This window comes from Conger conger, chromosome 2 (genome assembly GCF_963514075.1).
Source record: "Conger conger chromosome 2, fConCon1.1, whole genome shotgun sequence".
NCBI lineage: Eukaryota > Metazoa > Chordata > Actinopteri > Anguilliformes > Congridae > Conger > Conger conger.
The window spans coordinates 4639754-4663193 of NC_083761.1; the positions used below are offsets into that span (position 1 = coordinate 4639754).

The 23440-nt window shown below is 48.8% G+C and overlaps 1 protein-coding gene across 1 annotated transcript in view; it reads left to right on the forward strand.

Moving 5' to 3' along the window:
* The first annotated feature begins 1968 nt into the window (after window positions 1-1968).
* The window catches only part of jag1a (jagged canonical Notch ligand 1a), a 48372-nt gene continuing 26900 nt past the window's right edge, over window positions 1969-23440 (forward strand). The window contains 6 exon segments of the mRNA XM_061230021.1: window positions 1969-2301; window positions 2913-3218; window positions 12834-12891; window positions 16873-17130; window positions 18468-18528; window positions 21957-22087. Coding sequence (XP_061086005.1) covers window positions 2218-2301; window positions 2913-3218; window positions 12834-12891; window positions 16873-17130; window positions 18468-18528; window positions 21957-22087 — 898 coding nt within the window. The 5' untranslated portion in view covers window positions 1969-2217.

Sequence of the window (23440 nt, forward strand, 5' to 3'; positions counted from 1 at the left end):
ATCCGCAGGCCTCGAACACGAGACTCCAGCTCCACGAGCGGGCAGAGGACGGAGCGGCTCCCTGCCTTTTCAGCGCTGTTTTTCTTTTCCTCCTCCTTTAATAAGCGCCTCCTGTCATGGAGATTACAGCAGGGAGCGACGGGGCCACGCGAGGCGGGCCCTCCCGTCCCCGGCGTCATTGACTCGATCTATACAAATACGGCAGCCCGTCTCACCCCATTAAACCTCCTTCTGTCATTAATAGCCAGTTTTCCAACAATTATCAGCGGCAACATTATCAAACGGCCTTTGGTTCCCTTTTCAAAAGTTGATATCTATTCAGCGAGGTTCTTTTGGAGCAGCGCAGCTGCCCTAATTTGAGAATAAAGACGGCCACCCCCACCCCCCCCCACCCCCCCGCTCCACCTCCTCCCTGGTCCTCCTCCTGAGTCTTTATTTCATAATGCCCCCCCCCCCCCCCTCCATTCTTTTCAGACTCACATTAAGGACGAAGACTGACCCTTGAAAGAGTTCCAGTGAGATAGACGGACCTTAAGCTCCTCCGCCTTCTGTCGCTTTTCACTTGCAATTTGTTGCATTGATTTAACGCTCCTCACTCAGTCCTTTTGGGGAGAGTTAGGACAGAGTGGGGCTCTCTCTCCCCCCCCCCCCCCCCTCTTGTTTTTCCAACCTTCACAATGTCGTTCTCTATACCTGAGTCGGGACGGTTTTTGGCACGTGCTATACCCAACTAATATTTGTTGTGTTTTGTTTTTGAACTTAAAATTTGACTGATTGGCGGAATGTTGAAGGACAGAGGCAGGAAAACACAACTTCCTCAGCAAATGAAAGATAAACCGAGATTAGCCCCTTCCGCTATGCTGATTTAATCATGTTCACGCCAAACGCCAGTGTTTCTAAAACAACCCCTAAAAGGGAAAATTATTCCAATTAGGTATGAGCCCACATTGAAAGATTGAAATGCTGTGTGAAAGCATGTGTGAAAGTATTTCTCAGTATTGCGTATTTTCTTGTCTTTTCTGAGTCAGAAACATAAAAAAAGAAAACTGCAAAAATGTGATGTGGGGGGTGGTCTTACACAAGACTTCAGATCTTTGGAAATTATTTGGAAATAATAAATATTTCGATAAATAAGCACTGATTTGGCTTCTCACATATACAAGGCAGTACAAGTTTGGAAATGTGGAAAGAAAACATATTTGTGGCAACTTGTTTTTCACTGTAGATGTCTATACAGTGATACGCATTACCGTATTATGTTGTGACTATAACCAGAGCATATTATAGCATTTATGTATCAAGTTTACGGTTCCTTCTCTAATTGGAACTAAGAGTATATGAAGCAGAGCCTGGGAATATGCTGTGTCGCCTGGCAACAGAAAAGCATGGTATGTTAATAAAATAAATAAGTACGCTAAGCTTCAAGTAATTTTATATTGCATGCAGTCATAGCCTACAGGATTAACAAAAGCTTTGATGTGATTTAATATGCATGTAAACAAGGAAATTATAAAGATGCTATCTGCCTCGTTTTTACAATCTCATTACAATTATCTATTTGAATCAAACCCCCTGGCGCTGTTTAGTCAGTTCAGTCAAACCTCAATTGCTATGAAATGTTGCCCTTATAGCCCATCGGAGTATACGTGTATAAGGCACATTTATGATTTTTGGGGACGTCAACCTCTCGTGAGTTTTCAAGACCGTCGTTGCGTGTGCGATTATAATTCATTTCAGACGTTTCCCCAAGCTGATCGCTGAAATCTTGCCTTCGGTGAAGGAGAACGGAGATCTCCCAAATCTACTCACGAATCCTCTTATCGCGCTGCCTTTTCCCATTACGAACCCGTTCCCTGGGCAAGACAAGGGTGGGGTTTGCATCGGGCGACCTTCCCAACTCCTGAATATTAAAGAGACGCATGCGTTGGTTCACACCCCCTCCTCCCTGAACTTGCTGCATAGAGCAGTCAGTAGTAGACGGTGTTTCTTAGCTCGTGGGTATTGTACTGCTACCGAGTCGAAAAGAAAGAGAATAAAGAACACTAACAATAATAGCTGTGGAAGAATAAGGCACTAAAAAGGAGGCAGGCTGCTTTGCATTTGAAATCTGTACTCTTTTGAAAAAGCGTTGTTCTCCACTCGTGCATGTTTAAATCGGAGGAGTATATCAGAGCCGTGAGTCGGCCAGACTTTTAGTTTCTACGCGAGCGGCAATACATGAGAGAAGGCATGATTTTGAGACGGAGTTCAATCTTTGCTGGCTTTCTCTTACTTGCAATTTTGCTATGCTTGCGAATCAAGGTATGTGGACGGCTGTTCTTTCTACGGGTCGACTCGCCATTTCGTTTATAAACGTCTTATTTTAAATCTCGGAAAAGTCAAGTAAAATTTTGGAACCGAAATCCTCTGTACATGGCTCTTGGATTAATTTGTACTGTCATCTGGTTTTCCTTTTTCCCTTATTTTTTTTTTCTGGGTTGCTTAACATTTCATTTTTGAAACGAACAGCGTGCAGCTTGTTCGCTAGTAAGCTAGCTAGCGACAGCTAGTTTTCTAGTTTTACAACTCAGACCGTCGCTTGCTCGTGCATGTTTTACTTATAAAAGTTGCTTGTTAGCTCGTTACCTACGTTACGTATCAAATATATTTGATGTCTATGAACTGTGTTCCTTGTGAACAATGGAAATATTTTATTTCGAACAAAACACCGATATCCCGACCATCGACTACTCAGCAAGCCACAGTCGCTAAGTTAGATCAATGCTAGCTAACGTTATAAATCTGTTCTCTCTGCAGCGACGAAGCACCGTTCATTTACCATCAACCAACTACCTTGCTTGCTGTTGAGTTGTGCTTGACATTTAAAAAAAACAAAAAAACATTTTGACTGAATTCTGTTTTTTCTTTAACAGGTGTCTGATGCATCGGGACACTTTGAACTGCAGATCGTATCGATGCAGAATGTGAACGGTGAATTGCAGAACGGATTGTGTTGCGACGGATCTCGGAATTCAGCTGATGGAAAATGTACGCGGGATGAATGCGACACATATTTCAAAGTCTGCCTGAAGGAATACCAGTCCAGGGTTTCGGCGGCGGGGCATTGCAGTTTCGGCACTGGAACTACACCCGTGGTCGGAGGGAATACCTTTACTTTGAAGAACATCGTGAGAGCCGAAAAATCCAGGATTGTTTTGCCTTTCAGCTTTGCATGGCCGGTGAGTGCGAACCGCTCTAATTCTCCCACCCGCGTTATTAGCCCACCTTGTCTAAGGGAATGGCCAGAATAACGGGATGCGACTAAACGCGCATTAAATGGCGTCCACTTCAGTTAGGCACAATATTGTTGTTTTTTTATCGTTACATTAGCCCACGTGGGACCAGTTGAACTAGTTTGAAGAAACTACGGTAGCTGGTTAGGTTGCATACATGAAATCCTGACCGACTATTTTAACTGGGATGAAAAATGATGGTTTGCTGCAGCTTGTGGGTAATCCAATTAGGCAACTGTTCGCTATCTGCCAGCAGAGTAGATTGCAAAATGGACCTGAACACGATGGTGCTCAGCTGCTTCTCATGCTGAGTGACAGCAGTATCTCAGGTAATCGGACCGTATCTATCAAGACAACGCTATGATTGCTTGGCTAGTTTCAAGTCGATAAGAGCTCCAATCGTCAACTGTTAGTTTAGCTGTCTAACGTTAGGTAGCAGGTTGCATTTTAACATGCGAGTTCTCACTGGGCGACGCCAGTAATTAATTAATATTTAATAGGCCTATAAGTTAATATTAATTCAGAGTATACTTTGCAAAAAATGTTAGCCCTTATGATCTCATCGCTATGCTGTTTACCAGTCACTTCACAGCAAAATGTTTTTTTTGTTTTTTTTTTAAATGTTTAAATACCCAGACAATAATTTGAAAACATTTTAATAAAACTTCGCTAGATCAGTTTCGAAGGGTTGGGGTCCCTGATCCTTTGTTAAATATTTTCCCCTCTCGGGTTCAGATTGCAAAATCTGAATAGCTTGCTAGGTAACATTAAGCCAAAGTAACTTAGCCGTTTATTATCTAACGTCAAATAACTGAACATTATTTTATATTGTACAAGTCCATTTTATTTATTAGCCTACATATCTGCTATAATGAACCTAAAATCCATACTAATTTACTGTTCATTCTGCTAGCACTAACCTGGTAAATGTTTGACAAACGTTAAATCGTTCATTTTGCACAGATCATAGGCTACACTAAATGTGGTGAAAAGAAAATCATTCGTTTTCCAGTACTAGAGTCCCAACGGTGAATTGTGATGTTAAGCAAAATCGCTTATGGAATTTATATTGCCTGCACTCAAGGTTGCCTGTCCTAACCAAGGAAGCGTGGCTCGAAGATGTTTGTTTTCTTAACCTTAGAAAATAATGCACCTGGTTACCTATCGAGGAGGACAATGGTGAAAGGTGTACCCAGAGCTATAAAATAACACCTGGTCTACTGTCTACTATCTACTGGGAGCATTTAACATACAATGCCTACAGGAAGGACCGATTTCATTCAGAATTTATGCAAAACGGAACTCTGTAACGAGCGAGAGACTTCGCTCTGTCCTCTGTTAACCCGAAGGGCAGATAACACGCTTTTCATCACTACCACCACAAGCACGACTTAAAATAGACCATCAAATTTGCCATAAATCTCAACCTCAGAGCGTCAGACTTTAAAACGCAATGCTCAACAGCGACCGATTCGCCTCTCGCTGCATTCTGCTGCAATGCAACGGAGCGCGTCTTCAGGACTATGGATTTAGCAACAGAATGTTTGATACTGTAATCATTGGTGCAAGAGTTACGCTGAGAATACTTTTTTTTTTTCTTCATTCTCTTAATGGAAGAAGCAATAGAGCCGCTGATAGATTTATTTGTTTATGTATTTATTAATTTAGTATTGTGGACTTTAATAAAGCAGCGGTTCCCTGGATAAATTAATTTGCTGTTACGGCCTTGGAGGATTAGCGGTTGAAAAGCGACATTCTTGGCGATCAGATCATATTGTTATGAGGGGTCTGTTTCCTTGGTAACTAGTTCTTAAATATATCCCCCCCCCCCCCCCTTTTCTCCAGACCGGCTCCCAATATTCCAGTGAAAAGACTTAATTAGACATTGTCATCTTGCATACCTCCCTTTCCATCGGATTTCTACCTAGCAATTTGAGCCGTGGGTCTCCTGGTCGACTAGTGCCCGTCTGATAAAGAACAGACGGGAAAAAAATATTTTTCCCAAGGGAAATTCTTGGAGGTACAGGGCTTTAAAATGTATTTATTTATTTATTTATTTTGCTTGACTAGAAATAGCCTACGTTTATTATTCTTGCCTATGGTAGTTGTGGGCAGTAGCTAAATTGGCGAAATTTATTGGAAGTTTGAATGAGTTGCTAGGGAACGGGCTTGCACGGGACAAGAACTGGGCCGTCCAAAGCGGACTGCACCTGCCGCGGCCCCGACTTGCGCCTAGCGGCCAAGCTTTCCCTCCCACTGGAACTCTTCTGCTTGTTTTCTTAGAAAGGATGAATGGGGATAGAATGGCCGTGTGGGGGTTTACAAAAAAAGAGGAGGAGGAGGAGGAGGAGGGGGGGGGGGGGGGGCGTACTTGCCGTGGGAGGTATTATTCCTTGTGGTGAAATCCATGAATTTGGAATTTGGTGGCATTGAGCGGAGATCTTGGAGGGCAAAAGGGAATGTCGGCCTCTTAGTGGGGGGTGCATTCTTTCGCATTTCGCAGATAAATTTGTGTTTGCCGTCAGGCCCGTCCTATCCGTCAGAGGGCTTCTAATGTGCACGTGTCAAGTTTAATTTAGGTTATTTTTGGTGTCCAAACTTGTCCCACTAAATAGCTGAGGGTATTCTGGCTTGTTTTTGTGGGATATGAACATTTGGGACGATGCCCACTTCAGAAGTTTGTATTTGCTTTTGTTGTTTTGGGGGCTAGTGGTTTAAAAAAAAAAAATCCCATTGGAAGGGTGTTATAGCTTTTTAATTCTTGGTGTTAACCATACACAATTGTTTAGCCAAGCTGAGATGGTCCAAGCTACCAGTTAACACTTTTAGGTAAACTCATTTCTGAGCTGTACGCCATCATATACTTTTTTTTTTTAATGTTGATTGGCAGTTCCCCCTGCCCCGCCCCCTAGACGTGTGCACATACCTGTCACTTGGCAACACGTGGGTTTGTTTTCAGACTTCACCCGAGTGTTCGAGCTATTATGTGTTTTTGTTCGGCATGTTTTCTGATAGCCCACTCCCCCCCTCGCATTTGGACCAAGCTGCAGTTGTTCAAAAGCTGTGCATTATTTGCCAGATGGTTATATAAAATGTCCACGCCACGGTTAAATTTTTATCACCAAAGCCGAATAAATCGGGTCATTAACATTGGGTCTGGCTTGCAGTGGGGGTGCTTATCAAGTTAATGTGCTACAAAAATATATCGACTCATCACACATTAGCTATAATGGGTTTCAGGCCGGGCAGGCTGCTTTTAAAACGCAAACCGTGAGCCGAGTGTGGTCTTCAGGCTAATTCTGAAACCTTTATTTGTGTTTATTTTAAAAACAAAAATGTGCCTTCCGGCTATTAGCGGTGTGAATAGCTAACTTGTCGAATGTAAACAAACATCTTCCATTCTCCCAGAGGCTGTACTAGTGACTTCTAAACGAGGAAGTAGTGAAAGTTCTTGTCCCCGTTGGGAGCTGGCGGCCTCGGAACGATGGCTTAAAAGCTGTCCCCTTCTCGTTTTTGTTTGCGGGAACAAAGTCTCTCGGCCGCCCGACCCCACAAATTGATTGGCTGTTGTGGACAGACAACCGAACAGAAGGCTGGAGCGGTCGATATTTGGTTCATAAAGTTTTTTGGAGACGCTTCTGTGGCTGACCTGAAACAGCCAGCCCAGAGGTCCGTTGTTCCATTGTGGCCATTGTGAAGCTGGGCGTCGTGCTCGACTGGGTGAGAGGTATTCCGTCTTTTAACCTTGCCACCCATGGTAACGGGTGCACTTAATAAACCTCTCAAACTGGGCAGAGGTAACCCAGCGGAAAGGCAGGCAAACCCTCCTCCCACTTCAAGAGCAGTGGGGTGGATGAACAGCGCTTTACTTTGGAAAGTTCTGGACTCCTTGTATTGCGTCCAAAATGGCATTTTTTTTAGCGGAAAAATGTAATGCATGTTGCAATTGGATGGACTTCACTGTTTTTAGCTCAGACGCACAGGGACACGCACACTCGTGTGTGTGTGTGTGTGTGTGTGTGTGTGTGTGTGTGTGTGTGTGTGTGTGTGTGTGTGTCACACTCTCACTCTCACTCTCACTCTCACTCTCACTCTCACTCTCACTCTCACTCTCACATACACACACTTCTCACAAGCATGTGCAGACACAGACACAGACACACACACACCTTTCCCCTCCCTCCGTATCGTTCTCTCAGAGTGTGGAAAAGGTCACGGTCTGGCCACCCAGACAGAAGCAGGCAGGCTGGCAGGCGGGCAGGCTAGCGTTAGCACAGCACAATAGCGTGGCTGCACACACCACAGTGAGGATTACGGCAGATAAAGGCCCGGGCAGGAATAAAGCTCATCCAGGACCAGGCACAGGAAGCAGCCGTAGACTCAGCACAGATCGGCCCCCAGACAAACCGGGGCCCTGCTCCACAGAAAGGGCCCGTCGCCGTGTCTCGTCGTGGTTACACTCGCTAAAGGGCCTGGGTGGGGGTGGGCCCAGGTTCAGAGAGAGACTCCCTCAGGTTTTTAAGCCTCTCTTCCTCTCTTTTTTTAAACTCTCTTCCTCTTCCTCTTTCTTGTATTCATTATCTCATCCTTTTTATCTTTTCCCCCTTTCTCTTCCTCTTCCTCTTTCTCTTTGTCTCTCTCTTTCTCTCAGGATTAATCTTTAATCTGATGGCCAATTCGTTGTGCAGTCAAGTTAGAAATCACAAAACAATCAGTGACCAAAAACGTTCTCAATTTCGCCCCCCTCTGTCTCACACCGTCTCTCTCCCCCTCACTGCTCTCTCCCTCCCTCCCTCCCTCTCTCTCCCTCTCTCACCCTGGCTTTCTCTCTCTCCCTCCCTCTCTCTCACCCTGGCTTTCTCTCTCTCTCCCTCCCTCTCTAACCCTGGCTTTCTCTCTCTCCCTCCCTCCCTCTCTCCCTCTCTCACCCTGGCTTTCTCTCTCTCCCTCCCTCTCTCTCTCCCTCCCTCTCTCACCCTGGCTTTCTCTCTCTCCCTCCCTCCCTCTCTCCCTCTCTCACCCTGGCTTTCTCTCTCTCCCTCCTCCCTCTGTCTCTCCCTCCCTCTCTCTCACCCTCGCTTTCTCTCTCTCCCTCACTACTTCACTTTCTCTCTCTCTCCCCCTCTGTTTCTTTCTCTCTCACTACTTCTCTCCCCCTCTCTCTCCTGTCTTTGTACATGTCCGTCAGTCTTTCAGAGCAGACAGACAGACAGACAGACAGACAGCAGGCTGGTTGGTGGGGGTGGTACGCAGAGGAAGCCGCAGGTGATTGGTGGAGCGGTGTGCCCCCGGGGCAGAAGCGGGGGTAATGATAGGTTAGCTCCACGCTTTGCGCTCTGATGTGGTGATTAAGTGTAAATCATTCTGACCGGCCGCCCGCGGCGTGCGTTTTCCCAGGGTCTGGAGGTCGGGAAGCGGAGCCGGTGACTCCTGTCTGGAATATCGCCATCGGACGTCCGTATTCCGGCGAGGGGGGACCTCCGTCTTTCTCGTACACCGACACGTTTCGTTCCGGGTTTGTGTTGGTGTGGTACGATATGTGTGAGGGTGGAGGGGACTTTTTAGAAAGTCTGTTTTTTTTGCAGCGTCTGTGCTGTTGCGTGTCGGTACACAGTCGGCTTTTTCAAACGGGATAAAACAAAAAGAAAGGAAGGATTTTCGAAACAGGAACGCGGCACTGACAGATTTATGGAAACGCCTTTGGATCTTTCGCTCCGATCATAACTCAGATCCAGCGGGGTTCATTTTCACTTCCCCCCCCCCCCCTGTCGAGGGACTAAATACCGCCCGACTTCGCCCAAAGGGCGAGCAAGTGGACCGTCCCGGCCTGGTATGAAGACCCTTCACCTGCTTCCCCCCTGCCCTTCTCTGCTTTCCTCTTTTCGGAGAGGTGCTCTCCATCCCTCCGTTCGTCCGTCAGGGATTGTGAATCTTCTCGTCCCACTGACGAGTGACAAGTTCAGTCAAGCCGGTTTTTGGCGAGGGGCCGGCTCATCGACTTCCCCCGATTGGGCGACACGGTTTGATAGATTGACGAGGGTTGTGAGCGGGGCAGGCAGAGGTGCGCTCCGGATCCTAGTGTTTACACTTTTTAGCCGTGAGAAAGGTGCGTTGACTGACTACTGATTCTATAGCGGGAGTGACCATGTATACTCTCGCTCTACGCATGTGCCACTGCATCAAACGGACCCAACCGTTTAAGGCGTGGGCTGACAAATATGTGATTTAGAATGTTCTTAACTGAACATTCTATTACCGATGTCACAATCACTACTGGCAACTGAAACCACTGGAGTTCTAGAATGCCGTTTACTGAATATTCTTATGCCAATGTAAGAATCACTACTGGCAACTGTGAGTTCTAGAACACTCACTTAGAACTTTGTGGTGGTAACATTCTAAAAAAAGAAAAGGGAAAAAAAAAACACGCTGATGATGGAGATGATTGGCCATTGCAGGGGAAGGGCCCTGGAATTGAGCATTGCGTGCTGCTCCTAAGTCTTTCCAGGAAAATACCTGTTTGTGTACAGGTCAATGCCGCCATTTTGGCTCACTTTTTGTGGAAGGGGGTTGGGGGGGGAAACAGGCAAATATAAATATCCGTGACGGTGCACTGTCCCCAATATGTGGGCCTTAGGCAGCCTTTATCTGGGTTGTGTGTGCTGAATTTGCGGAGAGGCGGGGGCGTGGGGGTTGAGAGGGGAGCGAGGGTCAATTGGTAGCATGAGAAAGGTAAACGTCCTGCTGCCTTTCGCAACCTTTGGAGAGGCCTCGTGTTGTTTTCAGAGGCGATAACCCGATTGTGAATTACCAGCCCCGAGATTAGCCGGGGAAAGGGCCGTGTTGTGTTGCGCTAGCAGGAGTTTCGCCCCGTGCTGCTGCCAACGTGCCCCAGTGTCTGGGGGGGAAAAAAAGAAAAGAGAATGCTTTTCTCAATTTAAACGTTATTTTTTTCACTTTGAATGGTAGGATTTCTTCCACGAGCTTTGCAGTGAATGTCCAGTGTTAAATCGAGTGTAGAGAGTACACCGGTCCTGCCCTGGTTAGTGTGGAATTAACATTGGACATCAGTAGTGTTTGTAATCAGGCTAGAACCTGTGGACTCTAGAGGTTCCTGTATGCAAGCGCAGTGTGCAGGTTAGGACCTGCAGGTATTCTCTCACCTGCGTTTGTTCTTCCCCCCCCCCCCCCCCCCCCTTACTGCCATTAGCGCCATTTAGTGTGAAGCGCAGTTGTGCGAAACCGATAGCTAGCTGCTAATCCACTGGGTCCAGTCACTGACCATCGCCGCGGCAACACTTCCTTGTTTTGCTGGAGGGACATGGCTGTGAGGAGCCATTGTTGTTTTGTTTCTCTCTCTCTCTCTCTCGCTCTCTCTCTCTCACAAATGTTTGTGGTCTCGCCACGGCGAAAGAGCGTGGAAAAGCGATACGGTCACCAGTGAAGTGCCCTGCGGCCTACGTTTGATCAGGTCCTGGGACGGTGGGGCGGGGTGGGTGTCTGTCTTGCGTGGTTTTCGGGTTATTGGTGGTACAGATGGAATCTGGCAGCCTCAGAGGAAGAGGGACTGTGTTCTCTATGAATTCTGGGACAGGAGTCTTGCTCCGGGAGGTTGTCTGAAAGGCTCCCATTTGAGCAGTTATTGCTCTTGAACATTAATGCGTTCCAACTGGCAAAATAATTTGGAAGAACCACCACTAATGGGGATGCATTAGTGTGCTGCTAAATTATTCAACTTAGGACCATGTGTGTTCCTTGGGAGAAAATGTTTGAGCAGAGCCCTGTGAGTGTTGATTGAGGTTGCGGTGTAGGTGGAGTTGGAGTGTGTTGGGGGTTAGGTGTAGGTGCAGGAGAGGTATAGGACGGTGGGTTTAGGGTGTAGGCGGGGGTAGAAAGTGTAGGCAGAGGGTGTAGGGGTAGGTGTAGTCGCAGGCTGGCCAGCGGAGCAGGGCACAGGTACAGCGCTCTGTTTGTGTAGGGGGAGGGGGGGTGGGCGCGAGGTCGTGAACTCTGGGGAAGCGCTTGGCGGTGTGCCCAGTCTGAGCAGTGGGGGGGGGGGGAGGGGGGGGAGCCTGCCCCGCCCCGTCCCGTCCCGTCCCGTCCCTGTTCTGTTATTTTGGGAGCAGCACTGTGGAGACAGGCCGAGTGTGTGAAAGAGGAGAGGAGGTACCTTACACACACACACACACACACACACACACACACACAGAGTCACACTCACCCACAGACACACACACAGACATGTCACACACCCAGAGTCACACTCACACACAGTCTCACACACACTTGCACTCTCTCTCTCTCTCTCTCTCTCTCTCTCTCTCTCTCTCTCTCTCTCTCTCTCTCTCTCTCTCTCTCTCTCTCTCTCTCTCTCTCTCTCTCTCTCTCTCTCTCTCTCACACCCACACACCCCTCTCCCGTCAGCGGATAACGCAGCGGTGTGTTTTAGTACCCATGGGTTCCTCTCCTCCAGCACACAGAGGGCGGTGGGGGGGGGGGGGGATGTGTCTTTTAAACGGTACTTGGGGGTTTCTCCTGCCACCCCTCTGATCGGTGTCCATCTGGAGATTCACTGTTTCTTTATTAAGTACCCCGGGGGTGTTAGCCTGCGCTAGGAAAAGCCACTATAGGGGAAACCACCGATAAATCTACCTGAAGCTCGGCACCTGAACCACAAGACAGGCCACTGTGATGTCATCTTTAATTGACTGAGAACGTGACGCTGTCGCTGAGATATGATGTAGACATCGATTCTTTTGGTTGAGGTTGTTTCCCTACTTGCACTCCTGACAAATTGAGTCATCGCTAAACGGCTTGTTCTATTTTTCCAGGGATTTCACAGTTTATAGTTAATTATTTTGTAAAAAGCCAGACATGTCAACAAGGTACTTTTTGGTCACGATAAAAAGCCTAAAATTGACCGGAACATTTGCTTGTAAGCGAGTCTGCAGGATGTGGTGATGTCGTGAAGGCGGAGGGATTCGTGCCTGTGTCTGTGATTCAGTTTTGCGTTTCGTTTTTATGAAGCGTTTCTGAAGAAGCTGCGTGTGACGTGGAATGCCAGTAACATGATTAAACGTAATTTTGGGAACGCCGGCTGCCCAGAGCGGACACAATGGAGCGATTGGGAGATCGGAAGATCGGGACAGCCTTTCCCAGCTCCGGGAGTTTTGGACGAGATACCGGGCCTGTCTGGGAGATGCCAGTTTTCCTTCCACGATTCGCTTGTTTTTCCACGGATAATCGGATGAAATCCGGAATTGCGGAATGATTTTTATTTTATTTTTTTGTAAACTGATGTTCCTCTGGGGGGAGAGAAGTGATGTTTTCCTCATACCAAGTGTTCTGGTTAGCTACGGCCGGGGACGGAAGGGGGATTTGTGGCCTTTTAGGTGGGGGAGGAGGAGTGGGCATCAATTCTGTGCAAATTGCCGGTCGGCCATTTTGTGGGATTAAGAAAATTGGTGTGTATGTATGTATTATGTAATCATGGATGAAATGTTTGTCTAATATCATTTGCTGCATGTGTGTGATACGTGTGTGTTTCTCTGTCTTCCTCAGAGGTCGTACACGCTGATCGTGGAAGCACTCGACATGAACAACGACACCAGCGCCAGCAGTAAGTTTCCTCTGCCTCGTTGTTGGTTGGCTGCAGGTCAGTTTGGATTAACGGACTTTCGCAATCGCGGCGGTTTTGGGCCGAGGCTCGTTGGTCCTCCCGGGAAGGGGGGGGGGGTGGCGTAAAATTTAAGATTGTTCTGAGGAGGTGGTGGGTGGTGGGTGGGGGGGTTCGGGTTGTGTGACAGAGTTGGCACTGGGGGGGACAAGGGGGCTTTCTGGGTCTCCTGATGGGCTGGAAAGTGTCATCAACACCTGGAGCCACATCTGGGCATGGCCTGAAACTGGATGCAATTTTCTAACACACTCACACACACACTCGCTCACACGCTTGTGCGAATGCATGCGCACACTCGTTAACTGCAGCGCACCACACACACACACACACACACACACACACACACACACACACACACACAGTCTCGGACACGAGCGGCCCCGTTGGCCGTGTTAAAGAGAGCTCCATGTTGACAGGTGCTTCGGACAGACCCTGGGGAGGAGAGGATGTTGGGGTGGGGGGTGGTGTGGTGTGGGGGGGGGGGGGTGACAGGCTTATGAAAATGTTTTTATACGGTGGATGACTGACAACAGGTGCTGGGCCCTGGGTCATAGAGTAAGGAACGCACACACTTAAGCACTCTCACAGACACACACACATGCACACACACATGCGCACACACATGCGCACACACACATGCACACACATGCGCACACACATGCACACACATGCGCACACACATGCACACACATGCACACACATGCACACACATGCACACACATGCACAATCACCCATGCTCTCTCTCACTCACTCACTCACTCACTCACTCACTCACTCACTCACTCACTCACTCACTCACTCACTCACTCACTCACTCACTCACTCACTCATGACTGACATTAGTTCAGGAGGTAAGGGCAGTTGTCTGGCAGTCTGCGGGATTAAAGCCTGATATAAATGCAGTCCATTTACCCTCGACACTCACACGGCTGACAGGGGGGGAGAGTTTTCAGCTCATAAAGTGGTCAGTGATCCCCAGAGGCATTTTTAATGGTCTCAAAATTCAGCATTTCCTGATGAATCGGCAGAAGGTCAGAGGTCACCGCATCCCTGACGGTTGTTCTTTTCCCATCAGCCCTTGGGCTGCAGTAGTGCTGTCATTGGGCTCCCGTTCAGGAGCTGGTGGGGGACCGGGTCTGGCTGCCCAGACGAGGTGTGTGTTTGTGTTGTGAGCTCAGTGGGATCCTTAGTTTGCCCTCCGCATTTAGCGTCTCCCGCAGGTCTATTAGGCAGCCGGTGTGAAATTGCACGCTCGTTTGGCCCGTCTGTCTCTCCAGCCGCACGTCGTTTCCAAGACCCACAGTGCACCGGGAGGGGGGGGGAGGGGCCTGCCCTGCACCAATCGGGAGAGCCGAGCGAAGTTGCACTTTAGATCGTGGCGTTTGTGGAGAGGGAAACGTTGGGGGCGATTACAGTAAGGCTGAGGTTTTTTATCCGCCCGCCTAACATCCTATCCCTGCTTTTATATCACGAGCAGTAAAGATAACGCCGCCTGCCTTTGTCGGCCTGTCAAATATTGACTCTGTGACTTTGAGGAAAGCTAATAACCCGCGCTTATTAAACACTCGAAGGAGCTAATGATGTAATGTTAACCAAATAAAAGCTCTTATTCGAAAAAACGCCTAAGTGGTGCCTAATCGTCGAGCTGAGTTGAGCTGGGTTTCGTTCTTTCTTCGCTCGGGGTTTAATGCGTTTTCGTCCGGATCGATGTCACGTGTCGGCCGATCGATGTGCGGTGGACCTGGAAGGTCAGCGAAGTCCGGCTCTCGGAAATTTGAGAAGTCTCTAGAAGGTTTTTTCGTGTGTGTCTGCCTGACGGCTCCGGTCTTTGTGAAAGCGTCTCTCTCGGTTTTTCGCGAGGCCGTAATTTTTTCGATATAAAATGTGGCGGTTTGTTCTCGGTCTGGGCCGCTCCTGCTGGACGGACCCGACGGGACGTTTTAGACGGGATGTTTTTCGCGGGTGCGTGCGGGGCGGCTCGGGAGCGGGTCGAGAGGGAGCGTGACTTCATCCCGGCCTCACGCCGCACCGCGCCGGCGAAATTCCGCGGGAGAACTCGGAATTCTGGAGCTGTGTGGAATACCACTGCCTCCCCCCCCCCCCCCTCTGTAATTTAACCTTTCTCCTTTTAAAAGGTTGTAAATGAATCCAGCCCCTTTGCCCACACACACACACACACGCACACACACACACACACACATACACACACACACACGCACGCGCACACACACACACACACAAATGGACTCTGCCCTGTTGGGGGTCTGAAATGCGTTGATGCGGAAGAGCTCATTGCCTGAGCCACAGAACCCACAAGGCTGTCTGTCTCCCCACTGTTACCGCGGCGACCCGAACCAGCTCCCCTGTCTGCTGCGTGTTAGACTGCTGAGAGAGAGAGAGAGAGAGAGAGAGTGTGTGTGTGTGTGTGTGTGTGTGTATGTGTGGGGGGGGTGGTAGGCATGCATGCACACACTCATGTGAGTGTGTATGTACTTTTGGGGGGGGGGGGCGGCTGTGAGAGTGTGTGAGAGTGTGTGTGTCTGTGAGAGAGAGTGTGTGTCTGTGAGAGAGAGTGTGTGTGTGGGGGGCTGTGAGATTTTGGCTGTGTGAGAGTGTGAGAGTGTGAGAGTGTGAGAGTGTGAGAGTGTGAGAGTGTGAGAGTGTGAGAGTGTGAGAGTGTGAGAGTGTGAGAGTGTGAGAGTGTGTGTGTGGGGGGCTGTGAGATTTTGGCTGTGTGAGAGAGTGTGTGTGTGTGTGTGTGTGTGTGTGTGTGTGTGTGTGTGTGTGTGTGAGTGAGTGTGAGTGTGTGTGAGTGTGTGTGTGTGAGTGTGTGTGAGTATGTATGTGTGTGTGTGTGTGTGTCCATGCAGGCTGTGCAGACACACTCTCGTGCCGCGTGCTGACCTCGCGCTGCCGTGTCAGTCAGAAACGGCGCTTCATCGCCCTGCTGCGATTTCGGATAACCCTCATCCAGGTGCGGAATTCCGAGGGGCTTCCACCGGCCGCGGCCATGCCCGGAATACCGTATCTAAGCCCGGAATTGTCCGCGGCTCGGCTTTTCCCGAGCTCCTCTCCGGCGTCTTGGTCCGCTTTCTTTCACACCCAAGAACTTGTTAAAGGTTCAGCTCAGTTCAGTTTATCTTTATGGTCGCCGGAGGGAAGTTTTATGTACGGCATTAAAAATGCACAATAAAAACATCCGTCAGCCATATAGAGCCGCACAGAACAACGGCAGCATTGTGAGGGCTGGGAACGGCGTTGATGATTGAATACTGGAGTTAAAGTGAGAGCCAGCCTGTGGCCATAGTGGCTCGGGTGCTTGACTGGGACCCGGAAGGTTGGCGGTTCAAGCCCCAGTGTGGCCACAATAAGATCAGTGCACATTAGTCTAATCAACAGTAAACTGATTGTTTTATTATTTAAGTGTTTTGTGTGACCTGTGACCTGTGTCCCGTCCACACCAAGAGCGATGGGAGCATCCTCTCTGATGAACGGGAAAGTTCTGGAAGTTTTCTCTCTGCTGTCTCGTCTGCCGTTCTGAACGTGACGCCCTGTAAATTCAGTTCCGTTTTCATTGGCTGTGAGTGTTTTGTCATTCATGCAGCTGGAAAAAGTATCTCTGAAAAGAACCGACGATATCAGTGTGGTTGTTGCTGTTATAGTGGACACAACACTGTATGTGCTAAAGGTTGTGTGCCCTGTGTGTGTTAAATGTTGTGTGTGCCCTGTATGTGCTAAAGGTTGTGTGCCCTGTGTGTGTTAAATGTTGTGTGTGCCCTGTATGTGCTAAATGTTGTGTGCCCTGTATGTGCTAGATGTTGTGTGTGCCCTGTATGTGCTAAATGTTGTGTGCCCTGTATGTGCTAGATGTTGTGTGTGCCCTGTATGTGCTAAATGTTGTGTGCCCTGTGTGTGACCCCCAGGCTCGGTGGGAAAGGTGATCGAGAAGGCCTTCCACTCCGGGATGATAAACCCGAACCGGCAGTGGCAGACGCTGAAGCACAACGGGCCGGTGGCCCAGTTCGAGTTCCAGATCCGCGTCACCTGCGACGAGCACTACTACGGCTTCGGCTGCAACAAGTTCTGCCGCCCGCGCGACGAGTTCTTCGGCCACTACGCCTGCGACCACAACGGCAACAAGACCTGCCTGGACGGCTGGGCCGGCCCAGATTGCAACACGGGTACGGAGGGAGGGAGAGGGAGAGAGAGCGCGCTTCTCTCTCTGTGTGTGTGTGTGTGTGTGTGTGTGTGTGCGTGCCACTGTGTGTGTGTGTGTGTGTGTGTGTGTGTGTGTGTGTGTGTGTGTGTGTGTGTGTGTGTGTGTGTGTGTGTGTGTGTACGCCCCCGTGGCTGGGTTAAAGGGAGGTTAGCGTAAGCTGGAGACCCTAAGCTAATGAGCCCATGGCCGTGGTGATTAGAGTGTGGAAATGTTGGGCACTAAAGATAACACCACAGTGCTGTTTAGTTTAATGACCTGTGTGTGTGTGTGTGTGTGTGTGTGTGTGTGTGTGTGTGTGTGACGGCCTACACGCCACATGATGTCAGGAGTTTTGACAGGGTCCATCCGGGGGGAGCTTACTCCTTACCCCCCCACCCCAGCTCTGAGGCCAGCTCATTCCTGCCCCGGCCCCCCCCCCCCCCTGCATGGAGGGCAGGGGCCTTTGTTGGAGGCTGAATTGGTGGATTTGGGGTCCCGGGGCAGTCTGTGTCCGGCCGGACGGGGGCAGTGCTCCGATAAATCTTGTATTTTGTGGGATTACTGCTTCCCGGGCCGGAGATTAGAACATTCCCACGAGTGCCTGGGGGCGGGATGGGGGGAATCGTGCTGATTCTTGTGTTGTTACCTCTCTCTCTCTCTCTCTCTCTCTCTCTCTCTCTCTCTCTCTCTAACTATCTCTACCTCCCTCTAACTATCTCTACCTCTCTGTCCCACTCTCTCTCTCCCCCTCTTTCTTTCTCTCTCTCTCTTTCTCTCTCTCTCCCTCTCTCTCCTTCTCTCTGTCCCTCTCTCTCCGTGTCTCTCTCCATCTCTCCATTTCTCTCTTGTCCTCTCTCTACCTATCCCTACCTCTTTCTTTCTCTACCTTTATTTTTCTCTTTCTACCTCTCTCTCTGTCCCACTCTCTCCATCCATCTTTCTCTCTCTCTCTCTCCCTCTAACTATCTCTACCTCTCTGTCCCACTCTCTCTCTCCCCCTCTTTCTCTCTCTGTCCCTCTCTCTCCGTGTCTCTCTCCATCTCTCCATTTCTCTCTTGTCCTCTCTCTACCTATCCCTACCTCTTTCTTTCTCTACCTTTATTTTTCTCTTTCTACCTCTCTCTCTGTCCCACTCTCTCCATCCATCTTTCTCTCTCTCTCTCTCTCTCTCTCTCTCGGATGTTGGGGTAAATTCTAAGGTAGTTGTGGACGTTTTTAAAATGCATATTGCCAAAGTGTTATTATCAATCAAAATAATAATAATCTTTCTCTCTCTCTCTCTCTCTCTCTCTCTCTCTCTCTCTCTCTCTCTCTCTGCAGCGATCTGTCGGCAGGGTTGCAGTACGGAGCACGGATCCTGTAAACAGCCCGGAGACTGCAAGTAAACAGCTTCCCCTCTCCCTCAACCCCCCACTAATGATTAACCTCAGGGTCTCATTAACACCGTAAACTGCTGTTACTCTACAGGAATGTTTAAAAACGGTCCCTTCTGGTGGTTTGATTTTGGCAGAATCAGTGGTTTTTTTTATATAGTTGTTCTGGTTTAGGTTCTGTTAAGGTTTTGGCCAGCTGTGCCCCCCCCCCCTCCATGTTAGGTGAGGGTGTGGCTTAACCCCCCGCCCCCAGAGAGACAGTTGGAGTGGAATCCAGTTAGAAAAAGCTGACAAACTTTTATTTATTTATTTATTTTCTTTTTCTTTTTTCTCTTCCTCCTCCTCCTCCTGCTGCAACCGCTTTGATATAGCTTCTCTTTTTCTTCTGGCCAAGAGAGAATGAGAACCAGAACGCCTGACATCTCTTACCCACCCCTCCCCTCCCCTCCACCTTCCAGCGTTTTGGAAATTAGCATACCACAGCTTGGCAGCGCTACGGCTAGCTAAAGCTAACCTGCGCGGTGCTACGCTAATGCTAACCTGCGCGGTGCTACGCTAATGCTAACCTGCGCGGTGCTATGCTAATGCTAACCTGTGCAGTGCTACACTAAAGTTAACCTGTGCAGTGCTTCGCTAATGCTGACCTGCGCATTGTTACGCTAATGCTAACCTTCGCGTTGCTACGCTAATATTGCCTTGCGTGGTAGCAAACCTGCGATTCTCCACTGGACTTCCGTTGGGGGTATTCCGTTTGACCTGATGCAGGACAACGTTGGGGGTATTCTTTTGTCTTTTCATTTTGTTTTTTTCCCTCTATTTTTAAGACAAAAACACACATTCCTTAACGGAGGCTTCCAGTTCTTTTCTTCCCTGCGTTTATCAGGCAATCTTATTTTTAAACCTTAATGAATTATTTCAGGAAGGCCTTATCAAAACAAACCGCTCTGTATGCGTGCAGCTGGGGTGAGATTGAGATCAAGAGCCCCCCCACCCCCACCCCACCAGTATAATGAGCCTGCCCATCGAGGGAAGGGGGGGCACTTTCCAAGCAAATACAGGAAGGAGATGGTGGGGTATTGCAAACAATAAATGCATAAAGTAAAGGCTTTCTTCGTGTAATGCGCTGCTACTGCGTTGTGTGTGTGGAAGGAACTTTCCCACAGTGGACCTGCATGACTGCACACGGGCTGCCCCCCCCCAAAACAGGGGGAGTTTCATCACTGTCCTGTGTGTGTGTGTGTGTGTGTGAGAGAGAGTTGTCGGGCTTTTTCTAAAGCCTACACCTTCCCAGACGGGACCGGAGAGACTGCTCTTGATTCATCGCTCTTTCCCTCTCCTCTCTCTCTCCTCTCTCTCCCTGCGTGGTGGTGAGCTGGCTACAGTTTCTCAGTTTCTGAGGGTAGATGGAGTGTTTGTGTTCGGTGGCAGAGCGACAGACCGGTGGGTTTTGGCCTGTACCGGGGAAAGCTCTGTCCCTTCAGCTCCTCCCTGCTGTGAGGGTCTGGGAGATATCCCTGCGTCCCGATTACGGAGCTCGCTGCATAACTGCGGAGTAAAACCCTGAACAGCACTTTTTACTTTACAGATTTGAGAGGGGTCAGGGTTTTACTCAGCACAGTTATCCAGCTAACTCGGTAATCCTGCTTTGTGGGTTTTACTCAGCACAGTTATCCAGCTAACTCGGTAATCCTGCTTTGTGGGTTTTACTCAGCACAGTTATCCAGCTAACTCGGTAATCCTGCTTTGTGAACCGGGTCCCTGTCGCTAAGTCCAAGGCCTGCATGTAATAGCGCTGGAACCGTAAAAACTGCACACACCAACTGTTAAACTCCATTTCTCTCTCTGGTCCGTTTGCTTTTTTTCTGTGGCTGTTGTGTTGTCAGAGATGGTCAGACACATTCTGTCCGTGGAGTAGCAGGGCAGCGAGAGCCCATGGTGGCAGCCATTTTAAACTGTGTTTGTTTTCTGGGATTTAATGTTCACAGCCGTTCAGTGTGTCATGGGTTGTAACGTTTGATTTATAGCTTGAAGGATTTTTGGCATTAAGTGCAAGGAGGTGCATTTTCTTTGTATTTTTTTTGGCGCAAGCTATTTTGAGATATCTGAAGGTTTCTCTGCGAAAGGGCAGCTTTTATTTTTGTCTGCAGCATTCTTGGACTGGGTTGTTTTGTGTGCTGGGTTTTTGGGTTTTGTAATTGTGGGCTGGGTATTTGGACTGTGTGGTTTTGTGTGCTGGTTCTTGGACTGTGTGGTTTTGTGTGCTGCGTTTTTGGACTGTGGTTTTGTGAGCTGCGATCTTTTACTGTGTGGTTTTGTGTGCTGCGTTCAAGGACTGTGGTTTTGTGAGCTGCGATCTTTTACTGTGTGGTTTTGTGTGCTGCGTTTTTGGACTGTGTGGTTTTGTGTGCTGGTTCTTGGACTGTGTGGTTTTGTGTGCTGCGTTTTTGGACTGTGGTTTTGTGAGCTGCGATCTTTTACGGTGTGGTTTTGTGTGCTGCGTTTTTGGACTGGCGGTTTGTTTGACTTTGCAGATAGCGTCTGGTTTACCGTCCCCGCCCACCTTTTGTGTACAGGGCCGGTTTCGTCTTTCACAACACGGGCCTGCTGGTTGTTGGGCACAATGGGGCCTACGCACTTTCCCCCAAAAAAGCAGGCTCGCGTTGCAAAGCCCTTCACTGGAAACATTAGCCAGGCACAAGCAGGTTCTCTTCTGTGGACGGGAAGTCGGAAATTCATTCTGAGGCCATTTTGTTCAGCTAGTTGCGCTTTGTTTGTAGAGCCAATTAGTGTGTCAGTTGGTAACAATTACTAGTTTCATTTAGGCCTAGTTTTCTTCTGAGATTTAAAACTGGCTGCATGATCTTGTGGTAAGCTGATCTGTGGGTTTTAGTTCCTACACGGAGATGGAGTGAGAAGAAGTAATTAATTTCTGGTGAAACGTTCGGTTGTTAACATGGGAGGGTCTGTAATGTCATGTCATTTTGTTAATGACAGCAATAACGACGGACTACACGCACCAGGGGTGGCTTTTAAAAAAAACATTAAAAAACATGTTCAGACCAATACTGTTGCAATATGAAACTCTGTGCTTCTGTGTGACTGAAAAACTCGAAACGGCAAGATGTCCTCCGAGATAAGGTATCCATATACGGAACCCTGCAATGCCAGGCGTTCAGTATTGCTTACGTTGCCAGAAAAGCTGAACCAGGGCAGATTTTCCGTGGAACTGCTTCTGAAGTAGACGGAAGTGTGTGTGTGTGTGCGTGTGCGCGGTGGCTCGTGTGTGTGTGTGTGTGTGTGTGTGTGTGTGTGTGTGTGTGTGTGTGTGTGTGTGTGTGTGTGTGTGTGTGTGTGTGTGGGTGTGTGTGTGTGTGTGTGTGTGTGTGTGTGTGTCAGTGTGTGTGTTCTCACCTGCTGGGTTCCTCTGTCTCTGCAGGTGTCTGTACGGCTGGCAGGGGGAGTACTGCGATAAGTGCATTCCCCACCCGGGCTGCGTGCACGGAACCTGTGGGGAACCCTGGCAGTGCCTCTGCGACACCAACTGGGGGGGCCAGCTCTGCAACAAAGGTACCCTGCGCGTCCCGTCCCGTCCTGTCTCTCTCCTGTCCTGTCTCTGTCCCCGTCCCCGTCCCTGTCCCTGTCCCTGTCCCTGTCCCTGTCCCTGTCCCTGTCCCTGTCCCTGCCCCTGCCCCTGCCCCTGCCCCTGCCCCTGCCCCTGTCCCGTCTCTCTCTCCTGTCCTGTCCTGTCTCCTGTTGCAGCCTTGCATTACGTGGCGTTGCCTCCTCTTATTTAGGACTTTCTGCTTTACCTGCTAGTTTAATGCTGCTACCCTCTCAATAACCCGTAGGCCAGCGGAGGATGTGCTCCCCCGCTCTATAGCCGGGTTCCTCCTGAGATTATTTCCCATCGGGGGGATTTTTTTATCTCGCTACTGTTTAAGGGCTTCCCCCCCCCCCCCCCCCCCCCACACTAGGGAGGTTTTTATGTACCTCGTATGATTTTCAACCCCTCTGTTCCTCTGTAAAGCGTCTTTGTGACAGTCATGTGTGAAAAGCGCTATACAAATACAATTTAACTGTATTTTGCTCCCTGGGCGTGGAATAACATTCTGAGAACTCCCATTTTAATGATCTTGTCTCTTTCGGCGAGTTCAGGGCCTTGATGAATGACTGTGACTTGAGTCTACTTGCGTTTCCTGCTCTGGATCTGTGCGTCTGCTCCGTGTGTGTTCGCCTCCTTTGTATTCTAAATGGGGGTTTTTTTCCCCCCCTAAACTTTTAAAAATAATGGTGTGCCATCTTGACCAGGTCCCCCTTGAAAAAGAGACTTCTGTTAATCGGGCGGGACTTTCCTGGTTAAATAAAGGTCAAATTAAGAAAATGGTGAAGAAGTTGTGGGTGCGTGCTGTGTGTTACGTGCTGCACACTGATGTCACCGTCTCGGTCTGGCACCGTCCGCCTGTTTTAGAACATTAATAATTTTGCGTGTGCCGTCTTGTCTGAGGGCGTAGCACGTCTGCTCATGACTTTATTTTCAGCTACTGTAGGTCACTGAATAAAGAGTGTATCTGCTGAATTGAGTCTACATTAAGGTGTTTTAAATGCGGATGTGATTTTATTTTCCTCCTGATTAATCGGGAAATCTGAAAAAACGAAATGTCTCTAGCCACCGTGTCTGAATAATTCCCTCCTCTGTTGAAATATTTCGGGCTCCTTTCTCAGACATGGATTATGCCTAGTCCTGGACTAAAATCTGTTTCCAATGGACGTCTTCATTAACTTCTCCTTTTAGACTAAGACCAGGCTTAATCCATGTCTGGGAAGCCGGCCCTTAGGGTCTAAAGATCCAGTGCTTTTTATTAATGATATTAAACGGCATTACTTAAAAAAAAAAAAATAAATAAATAAACATTCTTTATG